The 12,040-nt window shown below is 41.8% G+C and overlaps 1 protein-coding gene across 1 annotated transcript in view; it reads right to left on the bottom strand.

Moving 5' to 3' along the window:
- The window catches only part of larp1 (La ribonucleoprotein 1, translational regulator), a 180,930-nt gene that overhangs the window by 125,869 nt on the left and 43,021 nt on the right, over nt 1-12,040 (bottom strand). Inside the window, exon 2 of the mRNA XM_072264084.1 lies at nt 3,382-3,443. Within this exon, the coding sequence (XP_072120185.1) occupies nt 3,382-3,443 (62 nt within the window). The remainder of the gene's footprint in view (nt 1-3,381; nt 3,444-12,040) is intronic.

Below are 12,040 nucleotides of genomic sequence, written 5' to 3'. Positions count from 1 at the left end.
TTTCAATTACATGGAAGAGAATGTACAAGGTAGGGTTAGTAGATTTACTAATGACACCAGATAGTGTCACTGACAGTAAAGATAGTTCTCAGGATTTACAGAGGAATCTTGACCAGCTGGGTAAGGGGGGTGAAGGAAATGGAGTTTAATTCATATAAGTTTGAATGTTTGCATTTTGGGAAGACAAATGAAGGGAGGACTGTCACAGTGAATAGTAGGCCCTGGGAGTGCTGTAGTATAGAGGGGCCTAGGATGATTCAGTGAAAGTAGTGTTCCACAGGTAGATAGGGTATTGAAGATGGCTGTTGGTACCCCAGCCTTTATTAGTCAAAGCACTAAATACAGAAGTTGGGATGTTGTATTGCAGTTGTACAAAATGTTGCTAAGGCTGCAGTTGGTATAAATAGCATGTTCAGTTATGGTCACCTTGCTACAGAAAAGATTTCATTAAAATGGAAAGAGTGTAAAAGACATTACTGTGATATTGCCAAGAAGAGAGGGGGTGAGTTATGGTGAAAGATTAGGATTATCTTTAGGATAACAAAGGGTGATCTCATAGAGATACTTAAAATGAATAGGGTGAATGTGACCAGGGTTGGGAATTCAAAAAATGGAGGGCACAAGTTGAAGGGGAGATTTTTTAGGCAAGCTTTTCATACGGTGGTCAGTATGTGGAATGAGCTGCCACAGGAAGTTCCTGGGGCAGGTACAATCACAATATTTAAAAGGTACTCAGACAAGTACAGAGCCTTGAAAAAGTATTCAGACCCCACAGATATTTTCACATTTTACTGTCATACTTTTTAAAATTATAATATATTGAAGTAGGATTTTTGAATTGATCTACAAAAAATTGTGCATCATGAGAAAAATTCCAAAGCTTGTCAACAATTTACTAAAAATTAAAAACCAAAATTGTGAGGCTGAGAAAGTATTCATCCCACTTGTAATTACTATACTAACTTTCCTCAGGTGCAATATACAGTATTGCCTTATCAACTCACCCAATATATTGATGTAGAAATGGGGGGATCACCTGTTTTCAATGAATTCATAAGAATAAATACTTCCTCTTTGTAAGGTCCAACAGTACGGTAGATTTTCAACAGACCAACCAAAATAAAGACAAAAGGACATTCCGGGCAAGTCAGGGAAATGATAATAGACAAACACAAATCTGGAGACAGGTACAAAACCACCTCAAAGGCCATGAACATACATCAGAGCTCAGTGCAGACCATCATGAAAAAGTGGAAAAAATATGAAACTGCAGCATGACTGCCTAGGTCGGGCCTCTAAGCTTAGTCGTCAGAGAAGGAAGCAGTTGTAAATGAGGCTACTGTGACGCCACTGTCACTCAGTGAACTGCAGAAGTCAGTGACTGCAACTGGAGATGATGTTCATGGCACCACAATCTCTAAGGCGTTCCCAGAAAAAAAATATACTTATGGAAGAGAGGCAAGGAAGAAGCCCTGGCTGAAAAAAAAGCATATCTTTGCTGAAGAAGTAGGCTCGAAGACGGAACCGGCGGAGTTGGCGGGGTGATATACTGCATCCGGTGCTCCCGATGTGGCCTTCTATATATTGGCGAGACCCAACACAGACTGGGAGATCGTTTTGCTGAACACCTACGCTCTGTGCGGTAGGGAAAGCAGGACTTTCTAGTGGCCACACATTTTAATTCCATGTCCCATTCCCATTCTGATATGTCTATCCACGGCCTCCTCTACTGTAGAGATGAAGCCACACTCAGGTTGGAGGAACAACACCTTATATTCCGTCTGGGTAACCTCCAACCTGATGGCATGAACATTGACTTCTCAAACTTCCACTAATGCCCCACCTCCCCCCCGTTATTAATTTATATACACACATTCTTTCTCTCTCTCCTTTTTCTGCCTCTGTCCCCCTCACTATACCCCTTGCCCATCCTCTGGTTTTTCCCCCCTCCCCCTTTTCTTTCTCCCTAGGCCTCCTGTCCCATGATCCTCTCATATCCCTTTTGCCAATCAATTGTCCAGCTCTTGGCTCCATCCCTCCCCCTCCTGTCTTCTCCTATCATTTCGGACCTCCTCCTCCCACTTTCAAACCTCTTACTAGCTCTTCTTTCAGTTAGTCTTGACGAAGGGTCTCGGCCCGAAACGTCGACTGTACCTCTTCCTATAGATGCTGCCTGGCGTTCACCAGCAACTTCTACGTGTGTTACTTGAAATTCCAGTATCTGCAGATTTCCATGTGTTTGGCTTATGGGTAACCCTGGGTAATTTCTAAAGTAAGTACATGTTCGGCACAGCATTGTGGGCCAAAGGGCCTGTATCGTGTTGTAGGTTTTCTATGTTCCTAAGGTCTTGTGGGTGGATGAGACTAAAGTGAACTTTTTGGCCTCAAAACTAAGAGGTACATGTGGCTTAAATCTAATGCTGCGTCAGCCAGATTACACCATTCCTACTGCAAAATATGATGGAGATAGCATCCTGCTATGGGTGTGCTTTTCTGCAGTAGGGACTAGGAATCTGGTCAGGGGTGATGGGAAGATGAATGCTGCTAATTATAGAGAGAATCTAGATAAAAACCTGCAAGTTTCCGCCAGAGAACTTAAACTGGGGAGGAAGATTGCTTTCTAGTAGATTAACAACCCAAAGCACACTGCCAGAGCAACCACATGGAGTATCTTCAAATGAAGAAAATTGATGTCCTTGAGTGGCCCAGTCAGGATACTGATATTAATCCAATCGAAGATCTTTGGTAAGACCACAAGATTACTGTCCATCACTGCTCCCCAACTAACCTGGCACAGCTTGAGCAATTTTGCAAGGAGGAATGGGCAAACCTTGCTCCATCATGTGGAAAACTAATAGACTTATTCAAAAAGACTACTGGCTGTAATAGCTGCAAGAGGTGGTTCAAGTAACAACTGAACAAAGGGGGATGAATACTTTTCAAGTCGTGACATTTCAGGTTTTGATTTTTTAGTTTTTCATGCTTTACTATTTTGCTTGTTTTGGGGCTCTACTGTGAAAAGAGGAGCATGTGATTCACAAATAAAAATTTTCAGTTAAATTGAACAAAATCCCTGGTTGTAATATTGATTTATGTGAACAAAGAGTTGGGGAGTGAATACCTTTTCAAAGACGCTGTACATAGATAGAAAGGACTTAAAGGGATCATACACAGGCAAATGGAACTGGCTTAGACGGAAATCTGTTAGTATAGACCAGTTAGACCGAAAGGCCTGTTTCCATGCTGTGCTACTCTAAATTGAGACAGTCAAAAAATGAACTAGAGGGAGAAAGAGATGATTTAGTAGAGAGCATATTTTACCAAAAGAAAAATCAAAGTTGAAAACGTCAGGAAGTGTTTGTGACAGCTCAATAGATTTACCTTGGTTCCTTTCTTTGGTCTTGGGTTTCCTGCTTTGACGACTCTGGCCGGTGCTGGCATTTCTGTAGAGAGAGAAATGTGTACATCATCATCACTGTTTATTCAGTCACATCCAGTCTCAAAACTGAGAGCCAATTGGTTTATACCTGACCTTCAATGTTACCAAAGGGAGACTGTGACCTCATACTGGATTCAACCATAGATTGTAGGGAAACTCAGCACCTGATAATTCTCCATCTGCCGCTCCTTCAGTGCACACCCTTTCCTCTCCCCATTCTAACCCTTCCCCATATCTCCCAACGCTGCTATAATCATTCACATTGACGGCTTCTGAAAGGGACTTTGAGCTGTGAGGTCAAAGAATCATACAGCACAGAAAAGGATCCTCTCACTCTGCCCCAATGAATCGAACCTCCATCGAGTTTCCCATTGTGCTCTCTTATTGCTGTTACCAGGAGTTTTGTATGGATTATTATTGATGGTCTACTTGGGTGTAAAATTGGGATCCAATCTGTGCTAATATAACCAAGGCTCATTTGGACCTCACCCACACAGTGAGCAAGCACGAGAGTGAAAGATAGCCTTCATTTCACTCCCACTTTGCCTTGGATTTGCTGCCTACACAGCAAAACCAAATCTAAACTGAACTCAAAAGGTTACCACCTTACACACCTTAACTCTAACTCCACCTCTCCACCCCACCCCACCCTCCCACACACACACATTCATGTTTTCAGGTTAGTTCAGCAGGCTTTACAACACAGACCCTCACCTCGATGCCAACTACTGCCTCCTTCAGGATCTCTCTCTTGGATCCAAAAGCTGAGGAAAGGCACAGGCATCATCTACTTGGAGCTAAGTACCTCCAGAGGCCACATCACTTCAAAGAAAGGTCTTTGTGTTTGGCCAGAGCCTGGAAGCAGGGCTCCAGCCGGCTGATGGCTCATATTTCAGGAACCTCTGCTCTCACTGGTAGCATCTGCTGGCCTCAAGATGTCCAAGTCATGATTGGTCATCTGCACAGTGACACAACAATCACTGTCACAGCTGGAAATTAATCAAAGCATTCAGACTTCACTGTGTTATGCAGTGCCACTTTTATGCTTTGGACACAGTATGTGGGAGCAAGCCTGCCGAGCAAACATTTGCAGGATCTACCTCAGTCTGCACCTCCCATCTCAGCCATTGAGATGAAGCAAGCACTGGGAACATTCCGATGCATGTGGAATGGCAATAAATTTCTGGAGGGTTTTATTTAGAATGGAGTAATGCACTAGTTGAAGAACAGCAGGATATGCTGGTTTGGGAGATGGGCAGAGGGCACATATAAGTGCTGAAATGAAGCCTCCAGTCCTATCCAACACTTACAAAGTGACCTTGACCTTTGCAAAAAAAACATTGGGATGTGACTCTGTAAAGCAATCAGAGATGCCAAGAGACAATACCAGCCCAAAACTGAGTCCCAAACTAGCTGTTAGTTGTAGCAGCCCTTTACATGATAAAGAATCTCAAGACAAAGTGGGGCAGAATTGCCAATGGATTGCCAGTTGCCAATTCTTCCCCAATGAATTAACACATGCTACGTACATTTTGAACAGAAGGGGATTGGTGTAATACCACCCACCCACCCACCCACCAGTCTCCAATGCACCTGACCCTACAGACACCACTGCAGATGCAAGTCTTCTGGAGAGTGAACCTGTGGAGTCAAGAAGATGGGGGTATTTGCAGGCACTTTTAACTTCTCCCTGCTTCAATCTGAAGTTCCCACCTGCTTTAAGAAGTCCATTATCATCCCAATGCCTACGAAAAACAAAGCAAAGTGCCTTAATGACTACGGTCCGGTGGCTCTGATATCTACCATCATTCAGTGCTTTGAAAGGCTGGTCACAGCACACATTAAATCCAGCCTCCCAGACAACCTTAACCTACTACAACTCATGTACCACTAAAACAGGTCTGTAGTGAACACCATCTACCCAGCCTTACACACATCTCTGGAACATCCAAACACCAAAGACACCTACCATAGAAGAGTGTTTAGCTCACTAACTATACACTATTTGTTAAACAGCTCTGCTTTCAACATACAATTCCAAGCAAGCTCGTCACCAAACTCCAAGACCTGGGAGTTAACAGTTCCCTCTGTCAACATGCAATATCCTGCCACAGTGTCTTTGGATATACTATATCACCAGACACTACCCTGAGATTCACTTTCTTGTAGGAATTCACAGTAAATACAAAGAAACAGCGTAGACTCAATAAAAAACTGCACTGAACAAAGATGGACAAACAACTAATGGGCAAAAGACAAATTGTGCGAACTCTAAAAACACAAGATAGTAATAATAATGAATAAATAAATTAAAAGTACTGATAACATGAGTTGTAGAGTCCTTCAAAGTAAGTCCATAGGTTCTGGAAATAAGTGTTGGGGTAAGTGAAGTTACCTATTAACAGATGTACCTGTAGTGTGGCCTGCCGGGCATAGTAAACAAAGTTCAAGTTCAGAGTTCAAAGTAAATTTTTTTAAATCAAAGTACATATACGTCACCATATACAAACATGTGATTCATTTTCTTGTGGGCATACTCAATAAATCCATAATAGAAGCAATGGAAAACCGCACCAACTTGTACATTCAATCACTTTGCACAAACTTTGCAAATGCGAAAAGAAAGAAATAAACCAGTAAATAAATAAGCAACAAATGTCGAGAACATGAGATTAAGAGTCCTTGAAAGTGAGTCCACAGGTTGCGGGAAAATTTAGTGATGAGGTGAAGTTGATTAAGGGTTAGTCCCTTTGGTTCAAGAGCCTGATGGTTTAGAGGTAATAACTATTCCTGAACCTGGTGGTGTGTACCCGAGGTTCTTGCACCTCCTGCCTGATGGTAGCAGCAAGAAACCTAGATGATGGAGATCCTTGATGATGGATGCTCCTCTCCTGCGACAGCACTCCTTAAAGGTGTTCCCAATGGTGAGGAGGGCTTTACCTGTGATGGATTGAGCTAAATCAACTACTTTTAACTATGTTCTGTTTAAGGGCATTGGTATTTCCATACAAGGCTATGATGCAACCAGTCAATATACTCTCCACTGCACATCTATAGAGGTTTGGTCAAAGTTTTAAATGACATGCCAAACCTTCGTCAGAAGAATACTCCTGCAATCTCTATACTTTCTGCTCTGCCACTTCATCATGGCTGATCCATTTTCCCGCTCAGCCTCAATCTCTTGTCTTCTCCTCATATCCTGACATGCCCTGACCAATCAAGAATCTATCAACCTCTGACTTTAATATACTCAAAGACTTAGTCCCCACATCCACATGTGGCAAATCTACAGCAGAGACCTGCTGAAGAGGCTTGGCCTGAAATGTTGACTGTACTTTTTTCCATAGATACTGCCTGACCTGCTGAGTTCCTCCAGCATTTTGTGTGTGGTACATTAACCAAATAATTGGATGAATTCTTAGCTCAATACTAAAATCCCTCACACATCCCTGTAACGAATGAGTCTGTGGTAACCTTTCCAAGGACTGTACCTTTGGTCGTGCAGTAGTTCCACAACACCTCACCCATGCTGTTTAGTTAGTTAAAGAGGATCAAAAGCAAGAAGGGAACTTTTGTATCACAACGTCCCAGTTAATTTCACTTGGTGACAGAACAGGAATCTGTTAAGGACAAAGAATTATTTCTGTTTGAAACAGATCACACAAAGACAGTTGTATCTATGATGTAAGCAACTGTCAGAACAGTTGATTTAATGTGAAAGCAAAATACACCTAAAATTCTGGAATCTGGAACAAACAGAACACGAGAAAACTCAGCAGCTCAAGTAGCATTTGTAGAGGCAAAAGGTGAAAGTCAAAGATTCACATTGAGACCCCATATCATGAGTGGGAAAAGGAAAGATTGCCAATACATAGCAGTGCAGGGAGGGATCGGACAGAGGCTGGGAAGTAACACCCCAGGTAAAACAAATATTTCTAACAATACCCCATCCCTCTGGAGCTGTTTCAGTTATGAGCCATAAGACCATAAGATACAGGAGCAGAATTAGACCATTTGGCCCATCCAATCTGCTCCGCCATTTCATTATGGCTTATCCATTATTCCTCTCAGCCCCAATCTCCTGTCTTCTCCACGTATCCCTTCATGCCTCAACCGATCAAGAATCTATCAATCTCTGCCTTAAACAGCTGCCTGTGGCAAAAAAAATTCCACAAATTCATCAATCTGGCTAAAAAAAATACCTCATCTCTGTTCTAAAAGGACAGCCCTCTATTCTGAGACTGTGCCCTCTGGTCTTAAGACTCCCCCACCATCGGAAACATCATCTCCACATCCACTCTATCAAGACTTGTCACCATTCGATAGTTTCAATGAGGTCACACCTCATTCTTCAGCACTCTAGTGAATACAAGCCCAGAGCCAAACATTCTTCATATGGCAAGTGTTTGATGGCTTTTGATGAGCCTTTAAAAATAATTAATTCCTGGAACATGGGCATTGCTGGCACACTTGGCATTTGTTGCCCTTGAACAGACAATGATGAGCTGCTTTCTTCAACCACTGGATCTTTAAGCACTGACCATAAAAAGTCGTGTGTTGAAGGAATCTGACAGCTTTGTTCAGGAAGAAAATTCAATACTTTCAAAAAGGATGGCGTATATCATTGTACAAATTTGATGTTGCTCACAGTTGGTATAGTTGAAATTTCAAGGCCAATGAGCAACTGCAACGTACTTGGGAGATGATGCAGCCATTCTGCTAGCCCACAGGACACCGAATAGTGTTCATGGCCCTAACATCTAAATAGTCAGATACAAATCTCTCTGCAATTCAAATAAGATTCCAGTCAGGGCTCTCATTGTTGTTCTGGGAAAATTATGGCAGTTATTTCCTCACTGGCACTCCTGCAACAAACAGTGTAGGGCTCAGTGTGAATGAACTACCAAAGCAATGTGCAGAAGCTGCCTATGAAAGCTGCAGTGAGCAGAGCAACTGCATGTGTAGGCCATACTGACACACCTTTCAAAGCTAAAGTCTCTTTCATTTGCTGTTAGATGCAATGGAGTTTATTGTCTCCCCCTCCTGTTTAAATGACCTGCACTCCCCAGCCCAGAGATTTCCCTATAGTCTGTCTACATGTGAACAAGCTAAACCTTAGCAATGCCCACACTCACTACACTGGAAAAAATAATGGGTCTTCAACCTATCACTCCCCCCCTCCCACCTCAGCAATGACGTACCTTACCATAGCTTCACAAGCAAAACTACACATTGCCTTAATATGTTACATGGCCTGATGTCCAGTGAACATGAAATCACCTTAACTGTTTCATTACTACAAAAATGTAAGCCAAAAACTCAACAAGGTTCCTGGCTCATGTCAAGAACAAAAATGCTACACACAGCTCTATACATTAATGGTCATTTTTTATTACTGGTCCCAAGAGTACTCTCATTTGTGAGAAGGCATCTTGAGCATTAAGTGAGGGACCAGTTTACTATAAGAACTGGAGGTAGATGAAGTACATGTTGCGGTTGTCCTACCAAGCAGCTAGCTTTCTTCTGGATGGTGTTGACTCTTAGTCCAACTACTGACATGTTTTATGGACGTTCATGCTCACTACAGAAGACCAAGCCTGTAATCTGCTCCAAAAGACATAACCCATGTTTCTGCGACGACAACAGTGTTTGTTTAATGATGATCACAGTGCTTGATGTGAAGTGATGCTATAGTTAATTATTACAGACAGAGAATCATTACTGGATTAGCACTTGGTGTTGCAGTGTTTTAATCAAACATAGACATTGCTAGGCTTGCAATTAGGCAGGAGAACCCGGCTATCTGCAAAATTATGAAGGGAAGGGAACACTGAGAAAGGATTAGCAAATATTCTAATTTCTGCCCTTAAAAAAGAATTTATAATTATTTTATGAATTATAATTTATAATTCTTTGTAATTTATGAAAGGTGAGACTATCTGCTGAATGCATGTTGAAACAGGATGTAATCACTGGAGTTCTGCCTATAAATTAGTACGCTGTCAGTGAATTAAACCCACTTCAAGTAAACTCAAGATAACTTTGGAGAAAAATGGCTAAAATTCTTATGCTGTGGCATGAACAAGGTCATGGCGAAAAGATTCAAGGTCACGTGAGCTCAAATTGAATTAACAGTGCCCCAGCATAGCTGTCAGCACATACAAAGTATGTGTGAGCTATATAGCTTGGTTTAAACAGACTTGCATTCTAAGCACAAAGGCAGATCATTAACTGTACTGCTCAAAGCAAACAAGCCTGTCAACCAGGATCCATAGATTAGATTGGTTTTAAATATTTATAAGTGTGCAGGCCACATTTACAGAAACAAAATATTCCATCTCATATTGTAAACTAACTGAAGCCATTACACCATTAATATCTTACTACTAATGCTGTAATTTAATCTTCTTCCACTAGGAATAAATATGATGGGACCATCAGATTATTATGTGCCACAGACTAATTCATATATTTTTGGGAACTTTGAGCAGCCAGCTTTCACTTGTTTAGTTTGGAACTTGACACTATAACCAAGTATGCAAGTATGCCACAGAACTTAATGCATGTAATTCTCATTAAATACAAATATTCAGTATTGCTTGCATGTACCTAATTACTTATAAATTTGCTTACCAGTCATGTTAACAAGATCAACATCAGAAGTGCTGGTGAGATCCGACATAATAACCAGCCTGTACTACCAAGTACTGCACTGTAAGCAAATATGTGTGTCACATGATCAGTAGTTGGGAGCTGCGGAGTTATTTTTGAGGCAGACAAAGTTATTCCCGATATGATGGTGTCACATGATCAGTAGTTAGAAGCTGCAAGGTTATTTCTGTGGCAGATAAATGTTATTCCCAATCTTGTATGGTAACACTTTAAGTTTCACTTAGGTTTTGGTGAATGTTTCACTTTACATGTTGGAGTTTCAGGTCTTAACTTGCTCAGCATAATATTCAAATTTTGAGTGATATCAACTTTTAAAATTCGTAGGGTTATATTGCACAGAACCAGCGCCACTATGTCCATGCCCACCTATAATAATCCCATTAATCATAGTCATAGAAAAGTACTGCACAGAAACAGGCCCTTCAGCCCATCTAGTCAACACTGCCTTAAAACTGCCTACTCCCATCGGCCTGCACCTGGACCATAGCCCTCCATACCCCTATCATCTATGCACCTATCCAAACTTTGCTTAAACTTTGTAAGTGAGCTCACATACATCACTTGCACTGGCAGCTCGTTCCACACTTTCACGACCCAGAGTGAAGAAGTTTCCCATGTTCCCCTTAAACTTTTCAACTTTCACCTTTAACTCACGATCACTGGTTGTAGCCCCACCCAACCTCAGTGGAAAAAGCCTACTTGCACTTACCCTATCTATACCCCTCATAATTTTGCATACCTCTATCAAATTTCATCTCCATTTTCTATGTTCTCAGGAATAAAGCCCTAACCTATTCAATCTATCATTATAACTCAGGTCCTCGAGACCCGGCAATATCATTGTCAATTTTCTCTGTATTCTTTCAAACTTGCATCATTCCTGTAAGTAGGTGATCAAAACTGCACACAATACTCCAAATCAGGCCACACCAAAATCTTATACAACTTCAACATAATATCCCAACTCCTGTACTCAATACTTTGATTTATAAATGCCAAGCACTTGGAGATTCGATCGTTAGTTATGTGCTGTATCCAATCGTGTGGACGATCATGGTCTTTCCATGACCATGATTGCTCCTGGCAAATTTTTCTACGTAAGTGGTTTGCCAATGCCTTCTTCTGGGCACTGTCTTTACAAGATGGGTGACCCCAGCCAATATCAATGCTCTTCAGATATTGTCTGCCTGGCATCAGTGATCGCATAACCAGGGCTTGTGATATGAACCAGATGCTCACACAACCATCCACCACTTGTTCTCATAGCTTCATGAAACCCTGATTGGAGAGCAAAGCAGGTGCTACACCTTGCCCAAGGATGACCTACAGGCTAGCAGAGGGAAGGACTGCCTTACACCTCCTTTGGTAAAGACACATCTCTACCTGCCACCCAACTTGGAAATGGCTTTAGCAATTCAACTGCTCATCTGCATATGAGTCTTGGTCTTGGTCTTGGTCTCCACCACTCCCTCATTCTGTGCATCTCTGACACCAAGCATCCACTATGAAAAAAATGGTCAAATTCCATCTTAGCTTAAAGCAATGCATAGACTCATAGAAAAAGAGTACAGAAACAAGTCCTTCAGTGCATCTGGTCCGTGCTGAACCATTTAAACTACCTACTCCCATAGCCCCTCCATACCCCTACCATCCATGTACTTATGCAAACTTCTCTTAAACATTGAAATAGAGCTTGCATAGCCCACTTGTGCTGGGACCTCAATCTCATGGCTCTCTGAGTGAAGAGGTTTCCCTTTATGTTCCACTTAAACTTTTCACCTTTCACACACTTAATCGGTGGATGTTGCGTACTTGGATTTTCAGAAGGCCTTTGGCAAGGTGGCACATATGATGCTGCTTCACAAGTTAACAGCCCATGGTATTACAAGAGAGGTACTAGCATGGGTAGAGTACTGGCTGATTGACAGA

The sequence above is a fragment of the Mobula birostris genome, chromosome 7, assembly GCF_030028105.1.
Source record: "Mobula birostris isolate sMobBir1 chromosome 7, sMobBir1.hap1, whole genome shotgun sequence".
Taxonomy (NCBI): domain Eukaryota; kingdom Metazoa; phylum Chordata; class Chondrichthyes; order Myliobatiformes; family Myliobatidae; genus Mobula; species Mobula birostris.
Note: the sequence above shows the minus strand (reverse complement) of the source record. Positions and strands in the feature narration are given on the sequence as shown.